The 24,370-nt window shown below is 44.9% G+C and overlaps 3 protein-coding genes across 5 annotated transcripts in view; 2 read left to right on the forward strand and 1 right to left on the reverse strand.

Annotated features, from left to right (window-relative positions):
- The first annotated feature begins 299 nt into the window (after positions 1-299).
- Positions 300-11,481, forward strand: LOC108938641 (ubiquilin-1-like). 2 transcript variants are annotated; one of them, XM_018759429.2, is made up of 11 exons: positions 300-583; positions 4,046-4,197; positions 5,441-5,553; positions 5,982-6,244; positions 6,355-6,513; positions 6,599-6,797; positions 6,953-7,095; positions 8,494-8,577; positions 8,752-8,867; positions 9,924-10,110; positions 10,400-11,481. In XM_018759429.2, exons 1-11 carry the CDS (start codon positions 464-466, stop codon positions 10,550-10,552), a joined length of 1,689 nt encoding a protein of 562 aa, XP_018614945.1. In that variant the 5' UTR covers positions 300-463; the 3' UTR covers positions 10,553-11,481. The 2 variants fall into 2 exon arrangements, with proteins under 2 accessions (XP_018614945.1, XP_018614946.1); XM_018759430.2 differs by having other exon boundaries at positions 6,956-7,095.
- Positions 11,482-11,978: 497 nt separating this feature from the next.
- LOC108938642 (probable gluconokinase) lies at positions 11,979-15,239 on the reverse strand. Its single transcript, XM_018759432.2, has 5 exons — positions 15,131-15,239; positions 14,669-14,699; positions 14,485-14,571; positions 13,975-14,018; positions 11,979-12,703 (listed from the first exon to the last, which is right to left on the reverse strand). Exons 1-5 carry the CDS (start codon positions 15,166-15,168, stop codon positions 12,367-12,369), a joined length of 537 nt encoding a protein of 178 aa, XP_018614948.1. The 5' UTR covers positions 15,169-15,239; the 3' UTR covers positions 11,979-12,366.
- Positions 15,240-15,838: 599 nt separating this feature from the next.
- The window catches only part of frmd3 (FERM domain containing 3), a 54,876-nt gene continuing 46,344 nt past the window's right edge, over positions 15,839-24,370 (forward strand). The window contains exon 1 of one of the 2 annotated variants that reach the window (XM_018759420.2): positions 15,839-15,896. Coding sequence is in view for 1 of the 2 variants with exons in the window: in XM_018759417.2 (XP_018614933.2) it covers positions 16,554-16,658 (105 nt within the window). In the remaining variant the exon portion in view is untranslated. Of the gene's footprint in view, positions 15,897-16,397; positions 16,659-24,370 lie in introns of those variants that run through there. The other variant, XM_018759417.2, reaches the window with a different exon arrangement.

Genomic DNA, 24,370 nt, shown 5'->3' on the forward strand with positions numbered 1-24,370 from the left:
GATTCCACACATGCGCACTGTGGTAAACGCGAGACAAGTCAAAACGAGGGGCGGGGAGGGGAAGCGGAGGGAACGTGGCCTTCGCAGTTCTAGTAACTTCCTATAGTACCTACGTCACACATCGACTAAAGAGATAATGACATGGAAAAGAGTCAATTTCATTATGTATTTCAAAATAAAGTCATCCTGGTTTGTAAAATCCACAAAAGTAACTAATCGAAACATATTAATGGTCCTTCCAGATAAGTCACGGCTCCCCCTTTTTTTTTTTTTTTTACCCATGATGCCTTGCGCACAGTTACAATCAGGAAGCGATATACCGAAGTGATCAGTTTCGCTGGACGTTCAGCATTACGTTACACTATTTAGTTTTTTTTCTCCCCCCACCACCAACTTTTAAACGTCTTGTTTGTTTACCGCGTCACTGGCCGAGGGAGTTGGTCAAAAACGTAAAAAGGCGGAGATGGCGGACAGTGGGGAGACTGGGGAACCGTCTGCTGATCCGAAAATCATCAAAGTGACAGTGAAAACTCCGAAGGAGAAAGAGGAGTTCGCCGTGCCGGAGAACAGCACCGTCAGACAGGTCGGTCTTCCCTCTCGTCTCCCGTAACCCGGATACAGGGTCTCCCTGACAACCGGCCACAGGCACTTGCTTTTGTTTTGTCAGCAGCCTGGCTGCTTTCAGCCTTCCTTGGGGGAAAGAGTAAAAAAAAAGATGCTGGGACGCACGCAGCAGGTTTTAGCCACCACCATCCGACCTGTTTCACTCGCCTCAACTGACGTGCGAGCGAGCGGGCTGTGCCGGCTCAAAATATATTGTTAGTTATGTCAGTTACGAGAGGAGTAAACATTTCAGCCCGTCTGTCTGCTTTCGCTGGGGCGGAGTTGACGTGACATTGATTGTGTTCATCTTGTCTTGTGTTGTCTGTGTGTGTCGTTTGCGCCCTGACTCAGCTTTTTGCAGCTTCAAGCTAAAAGTGTTGAAATTCCACATGTAAAGAGCCGGTTTGTGAGCAGGAGGAGCATGATGTAGTTCATTCTTCGATCTAATTATGACAACATAGTAATGCAAAATGAAGAAACGATATTGTCACATTCTAATGCTGTACAACTACTGGATATCCTGATGTCGACTTACTGTTACTATTCGTATTATTTATATTTTTTTCTTTAAAAGAATCAGTCCTTACTGCTGCACCAGCTGCTAATCCCTACTTGATCATCATGTGTTCTGTTTGGCTTGTGGTGGTTTCAGATGACAAGGGAATGGTGGTAAAGATGAAGGCAGGGCATGGAACCTGGAGCAGAGGAAGGTCACTTGTACGGTCCTTTCAGCAAAACCCTCAGATCACGTGGGGGCAGCAGGCAGTGCAGCGGTTGGGGTTTGTTTGTGATGGAAAATCAGGACCTTGCACACATGTATTCTCATCAAAACAATGTTTTATCTTATATCTCAAAAAAAATAAATAAATATAATAGGGGGCACGGTGGTGGCACGGTGGGCTTGGCCGGGTCCCACTCCCTGGTGGGTCTGGGGTTCGAGCCCCGCTTGGGGTGCCTTGCGACGGATTGGCGTCCCGTCCTGGGTGTGTCCCCCTCCCCCCTACAGCCCTCCGCCCCGTGTTGCTGGGTTGGGCTCCGGTTTGCCGTGATCCCGCTCTGGACAAGCAGTTTCAGACTCTGTGTGTGTATGAACATCGGTGCATATGGTGAAGGAAACAAACTAAATGTACTTAAGTCACACATCTGCTGCTATGCTCTTTCTCCTAATGTAATGCATAAATTGTATTTTCTATAATACATCACTTTGCAAAATAGCATCTGCTAAATGAATGAATGCTTTTTAAGGACTAGGGCATCTTGTTTTCCCATGGGACTGTTAGCAAAAATATACACACACACACACACATTTTCAGAACCGCTTGTCCCATACAGGGTCACGGGGAAATACATTTAGTTATATGTGAGAATGTGATTCCCCTATGATATTGTTGTTATGCGACATGTGGATACCATAAATGATTAAAGGTGTTGTGGTACTGGACATTATTTACTCGAGGCACAAAAAAATGGTATAGCAAGTGGGCAGGTATAGTTTTGTAGCTGTGCTAAAAGTGTTTGGAAGAATATTTCACACAGTTTGTGTTGCCTCCCCTGAATACTCATGATAGAATTTTTAATTTAATGCAGAAGAGAGATTCAGTGTATCCACAGTGTACTTACTTTTTGCTGTTACAATGTACCGTGACCTGAAGGGAAGATTTTTCTGTTGTATTTTTTTCATTAGCTTTGCTCAGGTTTGCAAGCGTGACACTTTTCTGCTATGCGGAAGTTTGAGATTGCATATTGCATGTTTTTTTTTTTCTTCTTCTTCATCTTTAGCAGTTTTATAGCTTATCTGTGCAAGTATTTTGTGCATGGGACAAATGAATGGAATGCAAATATTGGGGGCATGGTGGCACAGTGAGTAGTTCTGCTGTCTCACAGCGCCTAGGTGGTGCGAGAGAACATGGGTTCAGTCCCTGCTCAGTCTGTATGGAGTTTGCATGTTCTCCTTGTGTCTGCGTGGGTTTATTCCGGGTGCTCTGGTTTCCTCCCACAGTCCAAAGACATGCTGTTCAGGTTCCCCCATAGTGTGTGAGTGTTACAGAGAGAGTGTGTTTCACTGATGCGTGGATGAGTGACCCTTTGCAAGTAGTGTATCTAGCAGTGTAAGTCACCTGGGTGAATAAGGTATGTGGGCTCATAACACTACACAGAGTTTGTTGGAAATTGCTTTGGCGAAAAGCATCTGCTAAGTAAATAAATCTAAATATAGAACAAGTGCTTTTGATTTTTTTTTTAAATATAGAATTTGGACGTTCGGGCCATAATCCAAGTTTGCCAGTAGTCCATCTTTATCGTGTTTTCATATGAGACTTCAAAACATTTGTGGGATGGTTCGTTCTAGTAATGCTGTAAGTTATGCAACTCATTTAACTAATGGTAATTGAACTTGCTTGCTGTAGAAAGGGAAATTAATAAAAGCATAAACTGACTGAAACTGGTACTTGTCTTGTGGTATGTGGTAAAACAAGGCAACTGTTTTCAAGAACAACTTGTGTGATCAGTCACTACATCCTGGTTTGTCAACAGGGTTTTTAAACCAGTCCCTGGTGTGTTAAATGAAGCATAAAATTTATCATACTTGATTAAAAAAAATCAAACAACCAAAATTATTTTATTCAAGCATTCCGATAGCTTTTCGACTTAATCACTAATCCAAAGAAATTTCTGTGAACAATGGTCATCTGTCAGCCTGACCAGCATATAAAATTTTGGCTGAATGTCTGGGTTCAGTCCATATCCTAACAGAACCTCTAAATTGGGGTGCACCTCTAAATCTCTGTAAACTAAGGTATTTTGATATGATCAAATAATGAATAAAGAATAACTAATGAAGAAAGAGCTATATCCAAAATATTTGGAAACAACCAATTTCCATAGGTCTGTACTGTTCGTTTAGTGTAGAATTTACTTTTAGTTTCTCTTTGCATGAGGTTTATTTAGTGTCAGCATAAAAATGGTAGTAGTACACTACACATTGTTGCTTGAAAAAAAAAAAATCCAGTTCACCACACTTTAGTTGGTGTTATGCCATGTGGTAAATGGCAGAAGTGTTGCTGAACATGAGCTGGCACTTCAGGATCTATGAATGAATGTTTTAGTGAATGCTGACCTGTACCTGGAAGAACAGAGGTCTCATGTTTTCCAGTATAGTTTTCAGAACTTTCAGTCTGGTTTTTAATTTCCATCTGCTCTAGTAACCTCTTTCTAGGCACTTACCATAAATTGAGGCAGTAAAATACTCTGCTCTATAAATGGGTAAATCGCTTAATCAAGTTGATGACCTAACATGGCAGAATGACCTACTCATACATATTACACAAAACATAACATCTTCTTTTGCTTATCAGAGCAATTTCAATATGTGATACTCGTATGTTTCAGCAGCTAAACCGGACAGATGTTCCTCTTATTTATTTCATGTCTCTCCTTCTTACAGTTTAAAGAGGAAATCTCCAAACGCTTCAAGAGCCAGACTGAGCAGCTTGTGCTCATATTTGCTGGGAAGATCCTGAAAGACGGTGACCTGCTGACACAACATGGCATTCATGATGGGCTCACAGTTCACCTAGTCATCAAGACACAAAGCAGGTTGCTTTGCTGCATCTTTCCCTGTCTCATTACACACAAAGGTGTATGTACAATAGATGGGCTAGTGTTTAAGGACATGTCTTTGGGCTTGAACCAGCATCCTTCAAGTAACCTCTTCCCACTACTGCTGTAGTACCCTTCAGCAAGACACTTACTTTGAATTGCTCCAGTGAAAAACCCAGCTGTATAAATGGATCAAACACTTTGGAATAATTTTGCATAGAATTGTAAGCAAAGCAGCAGGATGATTTTCAGAATTGTGTAAAGGGATGCATTCTTCCCTGTTATAAGAAAGGGGGGCACTTTCCTAATCCAGGCAAGAGGAAGGACCTTATACATTTTTAGGACTTGGCAAAGAATGGGCAGCAGTCTGAAAATAAGCAGGCAGACCATGTCTGCCTTTCTTGGCAACTCTACTACAGTATGTTGTCATCGTGTGCTAAATATAAGGAAGCACTGCTCAAAGATCCATTCTCCGTCTTCATGTTATAAGGTCTGGGAAAGTCCTGGTTCTTGGCAGGATGGAGGATTTGATTCTCCTTCAAAGAAAGGCCTTTTCAGAGCAATATTACTAACATCATCTGTTTTACTTGTTGCCACTCATACATAAAATGTTGCATTATTTATCCATTTTCATAATGAAAGTGTGTTTTAGTGGTGCAACTCAGGATGAGTATCTTGCACAAGGGTGCTGCAGCAGTTCAAGTCACTAAGGAGGTTGAGTTCATGACAACCTTCAGATTATACTTTGATGTCCTTCACACCACACTACCTCCCACTCCATTAGAATCTGTGATATTATGACTGTTAGTGTTTAAATCCTTCAAAAATGTGTTCTTTGTTCAGCGTATATCTGTATTTGATAGATGTGTCCCATGGAGGCTTTGTCCAACAATATGTGGTTTGGTCTGTGAGCAAGGGCTGTGGTGGGCTGGGTCCTTTGACTAGCATTCATGCTGGGCTTGACCCACTTCCACTGTCTGCTGTGACAGGTCCTTACTCTTTTTCTCATATAATGAAGTCACTATCCAAGAACCCTCTGTCAATTCTGGTGTCTTGCCACCCAGACTCGTACTTTCTGAAGGAATGCTGGATGTGACAGACTCTGCTTTTTTTTTTTTTTTATCTTTATATACATCCTTAGGATGAAATGTTTGAAACTGGAAATTGAAGTGGAGTCTACATAAAAGTAAACTGAAATGAGATGCATTAATTGATGGCTGTGTACTCTGCTTGTTTTAAGGTCCCAAGAGCCATCTGCTCCTCCCCCTAGCAGCAGTGCATCTGTAGCAATGGGAACTGGAAGCTCTACATCAGCCACTGTCCCGCCTCCCTCCAGTAATCCTGTTAGTCTGGGTAAGATGTGAAATCTGTAACATTCACAGATGCATTCCCAGTAGACACAGAAATGTTCCTCACTACAGGACTTTGGGTTCAGGATGAGATCTAAAATTGAGGAAAAGATGGTTAAATGTGAGTTTTGTATTCGTTTTGTTAACATGATACAGAAGCAGATCTCCTCCAGGTACCACAAGAAATGTTGGTGAGGAAAAGGAGAAAACCCCCACATCTATGCTGGCACTTAAAATCTGTGATCCAAATCAACCCTTTTCATCGGGTCTGTAGTTCTGTGGATAATAGCTCTTGTGAGGGTCATGTGAAATGAGCCTGGTCCTAGCAGGTTTTGTTTGTTGTAGGATTGGATAAAAAGGTTAATTATTCCCTTTTTATGTCAGTCACCAGGATGAATTGGTAAGATTGGTTCCTATTCTGATATGTTCCAGGTGGGCTGGGTGGGCTTGCTGGCCTTAGCAGCTTGGGGATGAGCTCAACAAACTTTGCTGAACTTCAGAGCCAGATGCAACGGCAGCTGATGTCCAATCCAGAGATGATGGCCCAGATCATGGAGAACCCACTGGTCCAGAGCATGCTGTCCAACCCCGACCTTATGCGTCAGCTCATTCTAGCTAACCCCCAGATGCAGCAGCTCATTCAGCGCAACCCTGAGATCAGCCATATGCTGAATAACCCAGACATCATGAGACAGGTAAGCTTTTTTCCTTTCAAGTTTAAATATTTCAGAGTACTGATGGACTGTTTATTACAGAAACTTTCTTCACATTTTACTGTTGAGCAGTAACAAATTTTCTTCTTCAGACTCTAGAGCTAGCGCGGAATCCTGCTATGATGCAGGAAATGATGCGAAACCAGGACAGGGCACTCAGTAACCTGGAGAGCATCCCTGGGGGTTACAACGCCCTCCGAAGGATGTATACAGATATACAGGAGCCCATGCTCAATGCAGCACAGGAGCAGGTTGGACATGCATGCATGCACACAGAGGTCTTGCTAAATGTGTGATATAGAACATTTTAAACCATTCCTTTCTTTCAATGTCCAGTTTGGTGGGAACCCTTTTGCTTCGCTGGTCAACAATTCCTCTGGTGGGTCTCAGCCCTCACGTACAGAAAACAGAGACCCTTTACCCAACCCCTGGGCCCCACCCACCTCATCTAACAGCTCCACACCACCTGTAACGTCAGCTACGCCCACCACTACTTCAGCTCCCACTGCACCGAGTTTGGGGTCTACCATTGGAGGTATATCATTTGCTTTCTGCATATGTGCTCATGTGCAGGTACATGCCAAAGGTAGTGCATGTATTTGGACATTTTTTGAAGTGGTTTTTTTTTTTTTTTCTTTTTCTTTAAGTTAAAATTTGAATTTAAAAGTGTGCTGTTTTTTTCCCTTCCAGCAGGGATGTTTAGCACCCCTGGAATGCAGAGTTTGCTACAACAGATTACGGATAACCCACAGCTGATGCAAAACATGCTGTCTGCCCCCTACATGCGTAGCCTGATGAACAGTCTAAGCCAGAACCCTGACCTAGCTGCTCAGGTACAAAAAGAACACTTGCAGCCACATATATTGTAAATCTTAATGTGTTTGTTCATATAATTTAAAAAAATCAACATTGCTTACATTCTATGCTGCTGTAATAGAAGTAATTGAGCAAAGTGTCACCATTATGACACTGGTAACAAAATGTCATAAGGTAAAGCTGGGTGAATATATAGGATACGGTGTCACAGGACTTTTTTTGCCAGAAGCTGTTGGGGAGTGGTTGGAGGGTTTCTCCATCATGACAGTGCCCCTTCACACAGTTCTTTCTGTTCAAGAGATTTTGGAATTTAAAAAAAAAATAATTAACAATCAAAGTGAAGCTCAAAGGAAGGACATTTGCTGACATTCCAAGAATCCATGTTGTGAAGGAATAACCTTGTCAAATCAGTGCAAGAGTTTCAGCACTGTTTCTGAAAGTGGCAGGAATGTTGAGGCAGATGCATATCATCCATGAGATATTAATTTGAGGGGACAGCTTGTAAAAATGGTGTACTGTATGTACATTATTCTTTGATATAAAGTTTTAAAGTCATACCCTGAATTTAATAACCCCTAAAATTTGGCTTTCTGCATACCATGTAATATGGTTCATGCTCAACAAATGATTTTTCCGGTAGTTTTAATTAGATAAAGTGTTGAAAGGGTTGGTAGTCCAACCTGGATCTCCACACAGTGTTTGCTTCTTTCATACTAAGTAAATCTATCAGTTGTCATATGTCATATGTCCAATGCTTCTTTGAAAATACTCTGGTGTCTCAAGGGCAGTGGGCCTCATAATCTGTTATCCGTCCCATAAACAATAAGGTATCTGAAATAGATGTTTTTCCACATATGCACTGTTGAAAAATCCCAGGTGCAACTCAGAGTAGTTGAAAGTGTGAAGAGGCAGCATCAGGCAGTGTGAGCACCAACAACGGCATCTCTGTTGTCTTTGCAGACATGGCTGCCTTGAGATTTGTTTCCTCACGTATTGGATTTAATTTTTGTTGTAATTTCCTCTTAAAACAACCAGTGGCAGTGGGCTGTACCAACGACTAAAAGTACTGAGAGTACTCTAGGTAGTTGGATACATTATAATCGATATGGTATCCTTCCTGCTCTCAAAATAAGTGTTGGTCTGATACAGAGGGCCCACTGTGTCTTTTATGTTGCATGAACAAGCACAGTGCAGTTGTCATAATACACACTAGGGGTCACTGTTGTGTATATTTTTGGTAGTTGATCTATTTTTTTTTTTTTTTTTTTTCCCTCTCTCTTCATGATCCTTTCATAGTTTGAACTGGATGTGGTCTTTGTATAATATTTAGTGGGTACTAGATTTTTATATAGTAGCTCTGTGCAATGGCTAATGTTCCCGCTTCAGTGGATGGTTACTTAGCAGATGTTTTTCAGATGATCCTGAACAATCCTCTGTTTTCGGGGAACCCCCAACTGCAGCAGCAGATGCGACAGCAGCTCCCAGTTTTCCTGCAGCAGGTCAGTGACCAGGATGCAAGCAGCTAATTTTTCCGTATGACAGAAAATCATATGTAAGCTAGCATTTTCTCAACTACAAAGACATCCACAATTACTCACTTTGTCTTCTATTTACTATGATCAGTACATGTAGGTGTAAAACCTATAGTAGTTGTTTCTTGCTATTTATTCCAGATGCAGAATCCAGAGATGCTGTCTGCAATGTCAAACCCACGGGCAATGCAAGCACTATTGCAGATTCAACAGGGGCTTCAGACACTAGCCACAGAAGTACCTGGCTTCATTCCTGGGTAAGTTCTTGGCCACATCTCTTTTCCTTGTGTAATTTTTAGATCCAAGAGATTTATTTTAGTAGCTTCCCTTGCATAAAGACCCTAAGTTTTTCCTCATTTTTTAAGGGGGCAAATTATGTTTTACTGAACCATGAAAGGTTTGCTGGTTTTCTCACCAAACATGCAAAATTCCTGCCTTAAATCAGAACTGCTCTGGATAGCTTTAAATCCTGCCTTAAGACCCACATGTTGAAATTGTTTATATGTAACACATTTTGAAATAAACAAACAATCTTCATATTACAAGTATCCTGCTGTGACACACATTAACCACACAAGATTCCATGTTACCTTGAATGATCCTGTAAGCTGGTCCAATTATGAACGTATATTAAACTAATTTGAATCTGCAGAATATGTACATTTTACACTTATTCACTTAGCAGACACTTTTCTCCAAAGCAACTTCCAATGAACTCTATGTAGTGTTATCAGCCCACACACCTTATTCACCAAGGTGACTTGCACTGCTAGATACACTACTTACAAAGGGTCACTCATCCATACATCAGTGGAACAAACTCTCTCTTTGTCACTCACACACTATGGGTGAACCAGAACAGCATGTTTTTGGACTGTGGGAGGAAACCAGAGCACCTGGCGAAAACCCACATAGACTAAGAAGGGAGAACATGCAAACTCCACACAGACTGAGCAGGGATCAAACCCACATCCTCTCGCACCACCCAGGTGCTGTGAGACAGCAGTGCTACTCTTCTAATATTGTAAATATATACATTTGTGACAAATATCTAAAAGTTACAATGCCTTCTTGTGAAGCAAAAATATATACCGGTACATGTTTTTCTGTCCACGTTGAATAACGTTGGTGCCTCGTAGGTCATGGGCTGTAGTTTGGGCAAATGAATGATCTCTGCTGAAGTTCTCTGCCTTATGACATGTTACAAGGCTTCCCTTGCAGGACCACAGTGATGTCTGTCAGATGGCTTTTGAGTCTCTTGGTTTTCCACTACCTGGCTCCTAATGTCTATAGTTACTGGATTTCATTGACAGGATGGGACTGGGAGGACTTGGAGGAGTAGTTGGAGGGGTCAGCAACACAGGCAGTAGCCCAGCCCCAGTCCCCGCGTCTGGTCTCGGCTCATCAGATCCCAGTGGGTCTCAGACCACCTCAGAGGCTGCTCGACAGCAGCAGTTTGTACAGCAGATGTTGCAGGCACTTGCCAGTACCAATGCACAGGTGAGATGCTGCTCTGGTGCTCTGAGACATCTGCCTCATTGGTTTGACAGCCTTTTAAGTGAGAAATATAGGTGATGTCCCATGAGAAAAGTACTTCTGCTGTAATGTATAGTAATAATGCGTTGTAGCTTAATATGTAGCATTGGTCTCATAAAGACCACAAACCAGTAATATATGCAGTTAATTGGTTGTAATGTGGTTTGTGATGCACCATCTACTAGTTTTGAACTTGTAGGAAACTGTTATTCTCTTTCACCTCTTAATTTTCTAAATGCAATTTTCAAACCAGGTTCAGAGCCCAGAGGTACGGTTCCAGCAACAGTTAGACCAACTGAATGCCATGGGATTCCTGAACCGTGAGGCTAATCTTCAGGCCCTGATAGCCACAGGAGGCGATGTCAATGCAGCCATTGAGCGTCTGTTGGGTTCCCAGCCTTCATAGCCCCACACCTCTCACAAATGTCATTTATTTTTGATAACAGCTGCTGCATTGATTCAATACCGGCTTTACTGCACCTTCATTTGCAAAGTCACAATACACCTACCCACTTGGCCATCCCCATCAAGACACCCATGTAGGAAAATGCAGATCTTTAATGATTATAGGGCTTTACTCTTTTTTTGGGTATGGGACAGTGTTCTCCCTCCTCTCATAAACAAAATTACTGCATGATTCAGAGATACAAGCAAGGACTCATTGTTTGATGCCTTTCTTGTTTTTATTTCCTGTTCCAGCAGCTCTCAGCTTTTTCCAGTGGAATGACTTGGTGGCTTCTGACCTAAAACTGATTTTCACAGTTGCTCTTAGCCTTCAGTAAAATATATTTGAAAAAGATTACAGATCAAAAGGTAGCTGCAGAAGTGCGGCGCTCTGTTTATTGCAGATAAAGGTCATTGTCACTCGGAGCTTTAGACTAAATGCAGGCCGATGCATTTAACAAGCTGTGTATGATAAGACTGACATGTAAAGTCGAAAATCACCACATAGAACAGTGCAAAGATTCCTGCAAAACAGTTGGTATGCGACTGCATAGAGTTAAGTATAAATCTCAGCCTTGCTCATATTAAGATCTTTGAGATTAAAAAACTCATAAGAATAATTCAAATACATTTGTACATAAATGGCTGTTTTTCTTTTATGAAATAAAGCGATAGTCTAACAGTTGTACATTTTTAGATCTGTTTATCGGTGCGTCATAAGAGGGACTCCTTCGTATGTTTAGTTCTACCAGTAAACTGATTTTCAACCAATAATTTTAAAAATGGCAGTTTTCACTAAATATCTCTGGATACAATCCCATTATTTTTAACCACGGTGTGAAAAAACAAATAATTACAGCGTCCATATTCAGTCTTTATTCATTATCAATTAACGTTAGCAAATGCATAAGGAAATTGTGACAGTTAAGAACAGTTTTTGGGGGTGACCCCCTGCACTGATGATTAGTGTGAGGTTATATTTAACAATCTGAATAATTGGTGTTAAGTCCAGCACAGGTACATGTGTACGTGTGCAGTAGAACACCTCCCTCCAGTCTGTATCATACAAGATGGCTGTAAAATAAAACATGTCTCACTTTCAGACCTTTTTCCCCAAATGATTTTATAAGGTATAAAGTGTCTGTGGTTACTAACAGTGGTTTGAGGACGTTGTTGCTGTGTCTCCAGAGGTGTCATACTCTGTCCCACTGTCCACTTGGGAAGGCACTACTAACGGCAGACTTCATGTCACCTGGGAGCATATTCCTTCACTGTATTTGCTTTGTGTGTGAAGACCGTATCTCCAAGATGGTGTGACGGGACACCCCAGCCACCTTGGATGCTCTTCTACACAGCTGCAATCACACTGAGTTTGGCATCTTCCAGGAGCACTCATGGCAGATTTTATGGGGACTGAAAGTATGCAGAAGAAATTGCAGCAGCCTGTTGTGGGCAAGAGCATTTACACCGAGGCAGGTCACACACTGCTCACATATATATGGTCCACAACACAGTCCAAGACACTTTGCCATCTGATGGGCTATGATTGAATCCACAACTGGAAATGAAGCCAAAGAAAAATGTGTTGCAAGTGATGTCAGCTTCAAAAAGCCATCTTACCTATGAATGCCTTCAATACTAAATATTCAATTACAATGCAGCAGAATATAGATAGCACCTTTGGTTTTATTTTAACTTTTCTACAATCATCTCAAAGTTTCTCGCTTTAATTACAAATAATTAAAGTAGACGGGCTCGTTCCGCAAGTCTCCATGGTTATAAACGTACAGAAAGCGCACTCTCGATATCAGAAGCCACTTCTGGAATACTCCTCTGAACATCCACGCTGAATGCGTTTTCTGTGTCCACGGGAGGCTCGAGGGTATCGAACTGGGACTGGAGGAGGGCTGCAGACATGTAATGACCCTCCCTAGCTTCAAGCCGCTCCTGGATCAGCTTAAAGGGGCCGTGGAGGAAGGCGAACCAGACGCCATCCACTGCAGTGGGTGAGTCGCTGCTGGGCAGGCACGTCCTTCCGAAGAGAAGCATCTGTCGATAAGCTCTCTTCAGGGCAGAGCAGAGTACGATGGCATTTGCCTTAGAGGTAATTTCTCTGCATAGGAAACATATACCGAAAAGTGCGAACTTGATTGCGTGCCATTGCAATAGTGCTGTACAATAAAATTGTCTGGCATTCCAGTTACAGGTGGTCCCCGATTTATGACGGTTCGACTTACGATTTTTTCGACTTTACGAGGGGCGAGCTGGCAATAGACATTCAGTAGAAATCGTACTTCGAATTTTGATTTTTTTCCCGGGCAATCGATATGCGAAGCGATACTCTCCCGCGATGCTGGGCAGCAGCAACAATCCGCATCTCCCAATCTGTCACGCAGAGGTGTGTATTACGTGTATTTTTGACTGACGATATTTTCAACTTAAGATGGGTTTCGAGGAATGTAACCCCATCGTAAATTGGGGACCACCTGTGCTTATTCTGAAAAAACTCATCATGCACATTTTTAAAGCAGAATCAGTGGAGACAAAGAACCATTAATTCATTCCACAGGCATTTAAATCTGTCCCCCTTCCATCTAACTAGAGTGGAACATGGTCATACTTTTCCTTAGAAACTGCATATTGATGAAATCGGTTATAGGTACATACTGAGTGTACCGTACTTGCACTTTATGTCATGATCCATTACCATTGTCGGGGTATTCTGAACATCAACATTTGGTTTCACTGTCAAACAATTGTTTTAAATACTTGATGTATATGGATTCTAGACAGGGCAAAGTATTACCGCATGTGATTTACGTACCCTCAGGCATATGGATAGGACCAGTGATAGGATGGAGAGATGGGCAACAGTGTTTATCCATGGTTGCATGGATTTGACACAAACAAAATTTAAAACCTGTGGTAATACTTCTTATCCCAATGAGATATTTGCCCTTGTGTGTTTCAGCCTTGGAGGCCCTGTGAGTCACACAGGATAAGGATGTCAGGAAAATAAATGTTTCAAGTGGAGCTTTCTTGCCCTCCTCATCTGCCTCCACGCTGAACTGATAATGAGCAGGGCGCATAAACTCTGGAGAAGAAGAGACTGTAGGCTGAAACTGGCTTGGGCACCATGGATATTCGGCACTGTCCCCAAGACAAAGTACGCTGGCACCCATTTTATGTTGCTGCGTAGCTAACGAAGTGCCATCAAACATCTAAAACTCAGCTATTATGCATACATTTACAGTACTTGAAAGGAAGGGATCCACCGCGCTCATCTCCTTTTGCCATTCATCATGATGTTCTTAGCATAAAGATTTCATTACGTGACCCTTATATTGGGCGGAACGTTACATTAGTAATGTACAAACGTGTTACCTTTGAATTATGCCATGCAGTTGGAGCAACCATGGTATTCTATCCTAGTGATATAAACAGATATCAGTGAAAACGTCAGTATTATTTTCACAACAGAGTTCTAAACTCACTTCCAGGTGGGTATTTTGAACACTGGTTAACTAGTCAAAACATCTAGTTTTAATGTTTATGTTGATATAAATATGAATACTGTATGTCCTGACCGCTTGGTAATGTTTCTAAAATTGTCAGATGTGCTAATTTATTGCCAAAAATGCCAGGCGTGAAAATTAATGCAGGCATTTGAGTTGGATGCAATGCAGCCCGTCCACAGCCCACAGGGAACTGAGCATCGTTCCACTGCTTTACAGGTTCCAGCGCTACATTGTCAGGGATCTCAGGCACACTTCCACGTGAAAGATGAGCTTCGGATCCCCGCGATCCACAGCCCGGCGGATTCGTCCACTGGACGAATTGCGCCAGGCGCGCAACGGTCGAACTGGTCAAAACCCACGGTGTCGGACCGTCCACCTGGTCAGTGAGGGGTTCTCCACGGGCCATTTTGTCAATGCTTTCCTTCGAGTGGTAATCATCTCCTTCGTACAACGTCCATCCCAGCTGGAGAGAGAAGCATTAGAACCCGTGCCATGCTGAGTGACGTACACTGATGCATTTACTCATCACGTCAGAAGCAATTCACATCTCATCTAGCTACCTTCTCTGACAGATATGTTCCCACACAGGTCCTGTAACACACGACAGAACAATATTATTACAATAACTTCAGCATTTCCTCGTAACTACTCGTTACATAAAGACATTTATGTCCTCAGTCGTTTAATCAGTAACTGCACATGACATTTGTTCATGGAATCTCTGCGCGGATCATACTGCTGGTAAATCAGTGTTACGAGGATCTAGGAGCAGTGAGTAATACACACACACACTACCGTACGCGATTGCTCGAAATCAAGTAAAATACACAGCTTTTTCGTGCAACATACTAACTATATCATGATATACCGTCCTTCCCCATGACTCATGGCATGATGATGAGCCATTTACCTAACACAGAGACGTACATATGCCAAAACAAGAAGCAAAATAAGCCGCAATTAAATGCTCTCGGTAGAAAAATGCGGCAGAGGGCTGTTAATCAGAAAAAAGGACAACGTACTTCCCGCTCCCGCTCACTCCCATGATAATAAGAATCATTCTGCCGAGCTGCAGCGGCGGCCGCACCGCTTACGGCGCTCGAGACAGGCGAATGACACGGCGCTTCGGCGTGACGGCGTGACGCCATGACGCACTGCGACGTCACGAATCCCTCGATCCCGCCCCGTTCTATTTAAAGTTACAGTTCGCCATCGCGTGCCCGTAAATACATGCATTTTTAATAAGACGCTTATGTACGAACGATATTTTTAGCATTATATCTGATATACGTATATATTTTAAGTACAAAAATAAATAACTTTGGGTTACATTTTGTCAAGCCCCGCTATCACTGAATTTGTGTGAAACATTGATTTGAGAAGGTTTCATTAGTGGAACTAAGATACGAAGGCAGGGAGATGCGGGTGAATAATTAATAGAATATTAATTGTAATTAATATCACTTTCCAACCTAAAACGATGAACCTTTGTGTGGCAGTTGTGTCATTGAATGTTATTACAGTAAAAACGTTTATTGCAGGGTTTTCTTCCAGTAAAGCATGAATGATGAAGCAGTTGTTCATAAACAAGCCCACCCCCCCACCACCCCCCGCGATGCCGCGACCCCCACCATCCTACTGCACTGTCGTTTGCGACTGTTTATTGGTACAGGTACTTAAAATAACAGTTTGTAGAAAGAAATCACGTGGCATAATATATGAACCAGAGACATACATCAACACCGGCACACACTGAATGTATTTATTGAAAAGGATGAATTTTTAGATGTGAGTATTTTCTCTCTCTGTTTGGTTGGCTGTACCGCTACTGGTATCACGTGGTCACGCGGTTCACGCTCGAGTCCTCGGTGTGAGGTGTGTGTGTGTGGTGCACGAGTGAGTGAATGGAGAGTCGGGGACAGTGACCTGTTCCTTATGGATAAGAGTAAGAAGAAGAAACTGTCAGTGTGTGCAGCTGGCAGGACAGAGTGACACACACACACACACATACACACACTTGTTCGTACGCTAGCAGTTTGTTACTGCTTTATCCATTTAGTTCTCTACTCTGTTTATTTATTTATTGTCGTTGGTTGCAAAATATTTTTGTTTATAAAAGTGTCACACCATACCTTCGGCAATACACGCGTGTAAAAAAAAACTGTCGTGCCAATAAGCACACAGAAATTGAGAACAGGGAAAAGCGTGTGTGTGTGTGTGTGTGTGTGTGTCTCACACAGAGAGAGAGAGAGAGAGAGAGAGTGAGAGGGAAAGAGGGAAAGGGAGAGCGAGGGCGAGAGAGGCATTTCCCGGTTGAGAAACGCACGGATGCCGAATTCTCCGCCCGCCAGACACCGTCCATCATCTCGCCGGAGCTCCGCGGCGCTTCCCTGTGACCGGCGGCGCTGCTCTGCCATGTAGTACAAAGGGAACATCGAGAGAAATATGAAAATGCTCCGATTCCGCACTTCGAGCCTCCGGTCTCTGGACCAGGAGATCCTGTGCACGGTGAGACTGCTGGACGACTCGGAGATCTCGTGCAGCATCCAGGTACGACACGCTCGTGCTCGTACATGTGAGGGTCACACGTAGGGATGCAGGAGCGGGGCCGCTGAGAGCTGGGGGGGGGACTGGAGGGGGACTGGAGGGGGACTGGGGCACTGTCACTGGGGAACGGGACTGCACAGCGTGGACAGAGCGCGTCGTTTCCAAACGCGCCCTCGTGACAGAAGCATAACTGTAATAATAAAATAAAGCGCACACTGACTGTGACTGTGCGGCGGCTCCGTCCGACCGTCCATCGTGTCCAACACGACCCTTTCCTTCGCTTCGGCACGAGTGTTGCACATTTTTTAGTACTACAAGTTACACATTGCTGTTCTTATCTTAAACTGAATTGACCGTTCGCGGATGAAGAATCAATGCGGGTGCGAATTATTTGGTTAAATGGCTCCAATGAGACATTCTGTGGAATTTGTGTGAGCGCGTCACGTTACGCCTCATTAATATATATTGGAAGTGTGAGTTTCGAAGGCCGGAGCCATTTTGCAGTTCCTTAATTTTAAAGAGGGTGATAAAAGAGGGTTAGTGTTGTCTACCATTTTGAGAGCAACAAGCTTCCCGGAGAAAAGTTGTAAGAGGGAGGAGAGGCAGGTTGTCATGGGTGTGGCCCTGCTTTGGACACACACACACAGAGAGAGAGCTCGGATTAGTGTTTCCTTACACGCCGAGTGTGAATGGCGACAGGAGCACCCTGACAGGACACGTTGTGATGCATCTGGACACACTGGCGCTCTCCTCCTGGCGCTGCACCCACAGCGGACCCGAGTTTGTGCTTCTCGGGGGTCACCCAACAAACTGGGTTTGGTGTACTTGTTGGAGAAAGTCCTGTATTACGGTGTGCGGAATAAGAGAAATGCACGATAAGCGGGACGACGCAGGCCGGGCCTCCACGCCTTCGATCCGTACTGTGGTACGCGGACGCGTGTCTTTGGGCGGAACGGCCGCGGACCGGATCTGCCGTTCGCGTTTGAGGGTTCGGGTTGATGACCCGCCAGGCTCTTCGCTGGGCTAATCCCTTCTCTCGTGTTTTCGTGTCTAACGAAAGACCTGGATTATAAGTGCGTATCCTCGCGTAATTCCCGATACGCGACGGAACGAGGCGTGCGAGAGGTCAGCGCCGAGCTCCTGTCGTCTATAACTCTCGAGTTAACGGGACGTCTTTGCTCCGGGGGCCCCGGCTTAATGCAGTTAGGCTGGAATTACTGGCGGTCATTAAAAAACCTTACTAACCCTTTCGGGCTTTGCAAAACCAGCCCGTTCGCCGCCCTCGGCAAGATGCTCTTCCGCTCAGCATCGAGACCGGTGGCTTTAGACGTAACGCTCGTGAGTTTTTCTCCAAAGAGGTGCGCTAGAAAGGGGTGCTTGGGGACACGGTAGCTCCAGCACAGAGGAGGGGTGTTAAACTGAGCCTGTGCGCGCCGTGTTTGCGATGGACGCCGAACAAATGCACGCGCCAGGCCTCTCTCTCTCTCTCTCTCTTTCTCTCTCGACGACAGAGGGCCGACGGTCTCCCTGGACACGACTGGTCCCGATGCGGTCCGCCGCGAGGCGGGAGACCCGCAAGTCTTTCTTCGTGTCCGGCGGCGGACTTCACGTGGGCCGGACGGCGCAAGTTTGGAGCGGAATCCGGATACGCGCGCCTCATAAATCTTTAAAGCGCCGTCCGTCCGTTCCTGCTTTCTTAATGGGGGAAAGTTCTGTTTAGTCGTATACATTTTTTAAGCAAAGCCTTAATGGTTTCCTGCTCCGCGGGGAAGTTGCAATGTATATTTTATGATCGTCCACAAAGACACGGCAATTTTACTGACAACAACAGCCTATTTTATGTTGTAGTGGCTTTCCCTTGACAAGCAGGGGAGAAAAAAGAAAAAATTAAAGCAAACACAGTCACGTCTCCTCAGCGGTGCAGTAAGGGTTAGGGTTTTGGTTTCCAAATATTTAGCTGCGGCTGTGTGTCTCGATGCTGGGATGGGACTGTAAGGTTAGGATGCTGAGCCGCCGTGGGCCTCGCGGTCTGTCCGCAGCGGGTGTATCGCCGTCCCCGGGCCGTGCCCTCTCAAAGACGCGTCTCCGCCGGCGTGAAGGGACCTGGCCAGGCAAGTCGAGTAAGGACCCGATGCACTCGCGTCACGGGAGAAACGAGACGCGACGTGGGAGGTCAAGTGGAAGGTGCGCCGCCGCAGCGGTGCTAACAGGTGCGTGGCAGGTTTGCCTTAGAGCAGTGCCACGCGTTTCCACCCCGGGCTCTCTGGGAGTTATCAGGCAGCAAACGCCTAACTGGCCTCAGGATTTGCCGGTACGTCTGATACCGTTCCAGTCGCCATGGACACTTATAACCGCCCAACACACAGTGGCTGCAGTGAGCCGATCAGGCTTTTGTGGCCATGACCCGGGCCTCCCAGTTGTAGTCACTGAACTGAATGGTCTCAGGTCATGACTCGCTGCAGTACTTCAGTTAATGCATGAAGTTTAGACCAATAATGCATCCTTTTCAAAGAATATCTACACCACTGCTTTTAGTCTTACAAACAATAAAAATGAAACTTTATTGTACGCACACACATACATTGACTGAAACTGCCCATCCCAAGTGGGGGACGCGGCAAACCGGAGTCCAACCCGGCAACACGGGGCGTAAGGCTGGAGGGGGAGGGGACACACCCAGGATGGGACGCCAGTCTGTCGCAAGGCACCCCAAGCAGGATTCGAACCCCACACCCACCAAAGAGGAGGACCTAGCCAAACCCGCTGCAGCACCGCACCCCCTGTATCGTACACACGTTATTTAAAACGCAACTTTGTCATGGCCGTTTTAAGGCTTTCGTTAACTGGGCATTGATGGTGTAAACTGAGGGCAGGGCTTTGCTTATATTGCTTTAAGTGAGAAGTACTGTTTACACTTACAGTGCCCTTCTACAGCTAAAAGCTGTCTCAAGGTCGGATGATGCCATGCACTGGGTGTCTAAAAAAACATGACACTCCTGAGATGAGAGTGAATACACATTAAATAAAGACAAAAGAATTTAATCCTATGCAGTATGTAAAACACACACACACACACACACACGTAGTATATCATATACATACATAAATTCTTGTTAAAGCATTTATTTGACCATTTGAAAATACTGATGATTCTCGGATGGATAATCAGCCTGTTCCTCCTACACCCAGACAGGTTTCCAAAGCGAAACTTTTACTTTCAGGAAAGCTAAGGGTCTGAATGTTGAATTTATGATCTGTTACTTTTTAAAGGACCTTTAAAATGGGAGTAAAAATCCACCCATCCTTTGTCGGTAACTGCTCGTCCAATTGAAGGTAGTTGTGTGAGTGAAAACAGCAGATTTTTTTTTAAAGTGTTGATGCTCCTTATTATGAGCCGCGGTGCTCCGAGAAACAATTTTACGCAATGGCACGCTTCTGTACAAATTATGCCATTCAGTTCATTTAACAACCCGTGTTTAATAAAGTATTGTATAGTATTTTGTATATATTATGAAGACCTTCCACCTTTTTTTTTTTTTTTTGTGATTTGCTAGGCAAAATAGGGGAGGCTATTATCCAAAGCACTGTGTTCCAAAGTTGGCCTGCTCTCTGTCTCTGAAACGCGTTTCTGCACAGTGGATTGTAGTAAATAACGTGTGCTTCATGGTGTTTTTCACTCCGAAGGAGCAGTATTCCACAGAGCTCCGTGGTCGCTCCCACTGCGAGGCCTTGGGGGGGTGGGGGTTGGTGGCAGCTGCTCATGGACGGTAACGTCAACGAAAACAACGGCGAAATCAACGCGCTCCGCCATCCCTGCACTAGGAGCTGTCGGAAGTCAGCAGTGCGCAGACAGGCACCATCCTGCAGACGCACACATACACGCGCGCGAGCATTAAAGAGCGGCTGTCCTCGGATGCCACGTCGAGCGAGGATCGCGAGCGATCACGGGCCTCGGCTCAAGTGTTCTTGTTACGTTTCCATCTGCGCACGCTGTACAGTGTTGTATCATCTCGTGGCCGTCCTCCAGCAGAGACCTTCTCCCGCCGCCTGTCGCTGCGCTACTTGTAGTAGTACCAGAAATAAAGTGCATGTAACAGACTAGCACCGCGTCTCCAACTTGGATCAGTTTAAATGGGAATTATGTCATCTGCCGCTCTGCGACGGATGGAATGCATGCTAAAACGTGTCTAGGCCGCGCGCAGCCGGATGGACTTTGATGCGTACGCAACCTCTCTAGTACACAGATATCTATATAATATGCATGAGTCCACGGTCGCACAAAGTTCTGATGTGCTTTTTATGCAGACCATTTGGTGTAGCGAAGGGTGAGAGAACTTCAGTTCATTTCTCTTCCAGTGGTCCACAGTAATGCATCAGAGTTTGCTTTGCAGATGTTCTCTTGTTTTCTTCGTCACTATTTATTGGCATTGCGAAAGAGCCAAGATTTACACTGCTTTGCGGACGCAGCTCGGTCGCTGAACTGCTACGGCGACAGCGAAAACGTTGTTGTCGGCCAGCGTAACGCGGTCGACCGTTGTGTGTGTGTGTGTGTGTGTGTGTGTGTGTGTGAGCATGTCGAGGAGTTATGGCTGGGCTGTGCGCCCTCCTGGGCGTGCTCATTTCACTGTGCTGGAACCTACTGAAGGAGCCAACATGCTCCAACTGTGAACCCGTACGCTTTTATTTATGCACTCTTGCATTTACGCTCTTTCGGCTCCAGTTCCGCAGGAGTTTCCAAAAGGTTGTTAGTGCTCCCGTCTTTTCCAGAGCTTTCCGTGGGGAATTTCAGTTTTTGGAGGGATGATGGAAAGTGTACAGGGCTCTTAGCAGCAGGGACACACACACACACACAGAAGTCACTCATGCACACTACGCTCTCATTTAGCCTGGCTAAGAAGGATCAGGTCTCCACATTGCATTAATGCACATTCCTGTTTGTAACTCCATCCACATTCTTATTACGTAGTGTAGATCCATGTCTGTTGCTGATTCCTTGTCCTTATCAGTGGGGATTCATACTTTTTATTGAGTTCAGCTGATTAATTCAGGCTCACACTCATTACCGTGCATTGCTGATAGATCCGTGTCCTAAATTCCGACTCTGAGGAAACAGGCAAAATTTTTTGCTTTATAGGATGTTGCAGTGTCCAGTAATGCATACATTTCAATAGATACACATTGTCTGAACCGCTTGTCCCATACGGGGTCGCGGGGAGCCGGAACCTAACCTGGCAACTCAGGGCGTAAGGCTAGAGGGGGAGGGGACACACCCAGGACGGGACGCCAGTCCGTCGCAAGGCACCCCAAGCGGAACTCGAACCCCACACCCATCGGAGAGCAGGACCCGGTCCAACCCACTGCGCCACCACGCCCCCCGTCAATAGATACATTACTGCGAAAATTATTTTAGTATTATGTTCCAGATGAAGCTATCTGCTCGTTAGTACTGTTCCTCAGGATTTCTGATGTTTTAGATCATGTGGAATTAATTGTAGTTTTCATTTTTTCCATGTCATTCTTTAGTGTTATGGAGTATCTGGAAAGAACTATTCTCTTTCTCAAGCTCTTTTTCTTGCTCAGGGCTCTGAGATTAAGATTAATTAATTACCGTCAATGACGGAGAAGTGCTGGTTAACTTCTTTCGTTTTTCTGCTTTTTTTCCCCTCATTCCTTACTTGAGAAATGAATAAGCGCAATCAAATTGTTTCGAAAGTGGGAAGCACTGTTTCAACAATGAGGTGTTTTGCAGAAATAGGTCAGGCGTGTTGCGTTTCAGGCGGAACCTTCCGGGCTCCTGTAGCCGAGGAAGGTTTAGTCAGCGCCGTGTTTCATCTACAGGCCAAGTGATCATACAGAATACATGAGGAGTAATTTGCAGCGGGCTTTGTTGGTCTGATTAAGCGCAGCACTGGTGTTTGAAACAGGAGCAGACTGGCACCGTTTCTATAGTCTGAATTCCAGAGGGAGCACGTTTGGCCGTCTTTTACTTAATCGATACGCCCTCCTCCCTTCCTTTCATATACTTGTTTCGTATCCTCCTTCTCAGGCTGAGAGGGATCGCTACAAAAGCAGGACGTGCTGGCACATCTTCGTAAAGTGCCACGACTGTATATCCGCCCCTGCTTCGATGCCAGCTGTACAAACAACCGTCCACAGGTTGCCTTTGTCCTTCCAGCAGAGCATCGAAGCACAAGAATCACTGCCTAGGTGAGGATCTTGTCGTTGGGTCACGGTTGTCCTGTCTATCACCGGTGTCTGCTCTACATGGGTTACCAACACATCCAACCGCTGCCAGCAGGAGATCTCGGTTTGTGCCAAGCAGACCGTCCAAACACGGCGGTCACTGCAAAAAGGTACCGCTCCAGCTGGTGACGTGCCTTGTGTGCTCATACAGGTTCCAAACAAGTTCTGAGAGATCATCTTGATCCCCGTGTGCTCTAAAGAACTACTTGAGAATCAGCGCAGCTCTTAGAGCTGATTTAACTGCTGGTTTCGCTGTGTATGGGGGAAAAAAAATGAAGTGGCACAAGCTGCTTTGTTGCTATGACTTATTGAGAATGTTCGGCGAAGGCGCTTACAAGAGCCGGTTGGCTTTTTCGTACTTCCAGAGATCCAGAGCTGTTGCAATTGCGCTCTAAAATATTGAGCATTCAAGTAATTAAAACAAAATGAGAGTGTTGTTGACGATGGAATCTCAGCATTTTTGGAGCACGTGCTTTATATAATATAAACAGCTCATAAAATGTGAGTAAATGATATCAATCCAATTGGTAGAGATCTTGCCGTCAAGAAAGGCTAGTGCCGTGTTGATGCGTGAAGGGTTTGTTACGTACGGAATATATACGCAATAATCCTCCCAAAGGGTTGGAGCAGAATGTTGGCTTCACGTATTGAACTGGATGAGAAATTAAAGCACTGTTAACAGAAGACCTGTAGCTTGCATAGTGTGGCCGTTCCGTCCGTTACGTCGGTCAGGGGACCGACCTCCAGGTCGAAAGCGCCCCTTATTACCTTTCGCTGCTGAATGTTGATGGTTTAAGGAAGATCCGTGGCTTGCAGCCCTGGACACTGGATAAGCACGCGGGTGCGCAGACAGGGTGTATTGTGCATTTGCCTGTCAGTGAGCGTTAGTGTGTGCCTCTGTGTTTTGTTGTCCGTGGGCATGTGTCCTCTATGAGTGTGTTCGTTGCGATTATCGCTGGGTTGCGACAGCGTCGTGCCTCGTGTCTCACTTGTCTATCAACACAGCTTTGGTTTGATTAAATCTGGGAGAGGGTGGAATCAGAGAGGCGCTGGTGTGCAGCTCTGGGAGTCGGTCACCCCCTGACCTGTTGATCTCCGATGACCTCTGACCCTTCCACGTGCAAAGTGCAGACATGTGACATACTACTCACTCACTTCCTCAGCTTGTCCCTGAGTGCAGAAAGACTCCATCCTGCTCAAACATTTCTTTACTACACCTTTCAGACATCCGCTAATTATGAAGAGCATCTCTTACAGCATGTAGATCCATCCATCCATACAGTTTCAATAACTGCTTCTTCTGGGCAAGGTCACGGTGACCCAGAGCCTATGCCAGAAGAATCAGATGCAAGGCTGAGGGTGAGTACACACTGGACGGGATGCCAGTCCATCACAGGATAGCCACTCACACGCATACATGCATACACCCTCATTCACCCACACATACACTAAGGGCAATTTAGAGACACCGG

This window comes from Scleropages formosus, chromosome 17 (genome assembly GCF_900964775.1).
Source record: "Scleropages formosus chromosome 17, fSclFor1.1, whole genome shotgun sequence".
NCBI lineage: Eukaryota > Metazoa > Chordata > Actinopteri > Osteoglossiformes > Osteoglossidae > Scleropages > Scleropages formosus.

Coding starts and splice junctions, on each gene's coding strand:
- LOC108938641 (XM_018759429.2), top strand. CDS start 464: ATGGCGGACAGTGGGGAGACTGGGGAACCGTCTGCTGATCCGAAAATC. Junction 5,554..5,981: donor CAGTAATCCTGTTAGTCTGG/GTAAGATGTGAA, acceptor GATATGTTCCAG/GTGGGCTGGGTGGGCTTGCT. Junction 7,096..8,493: donor ACCCTGACCTAGCTGCTCAG/GTACAAAAAGAA, acceptor GATGTTTTTCAG/ATGATCCTGAACAATCCTCT.
- LOC108938642 (XM_018759432.2), bottom strand. CDS start 15,168: ATGATTCTTATTATCATGGGAGTGAGCGGGAGCGGGAA. Junction 14,700..15,130: donor GGAGTGAGCGGGAGCGGGAA/GTACGTTGTCCT, acceptor CGTGTGTTACAG/GACCTGTGTGGGAACATATC. Junction 12,704..13,974: donor CTGCATGGCATAATTCAAAG/GTAACACGTTTG, acceptor TTTCCTATGCAG/AGAAATTACCTCTAAGGCAA.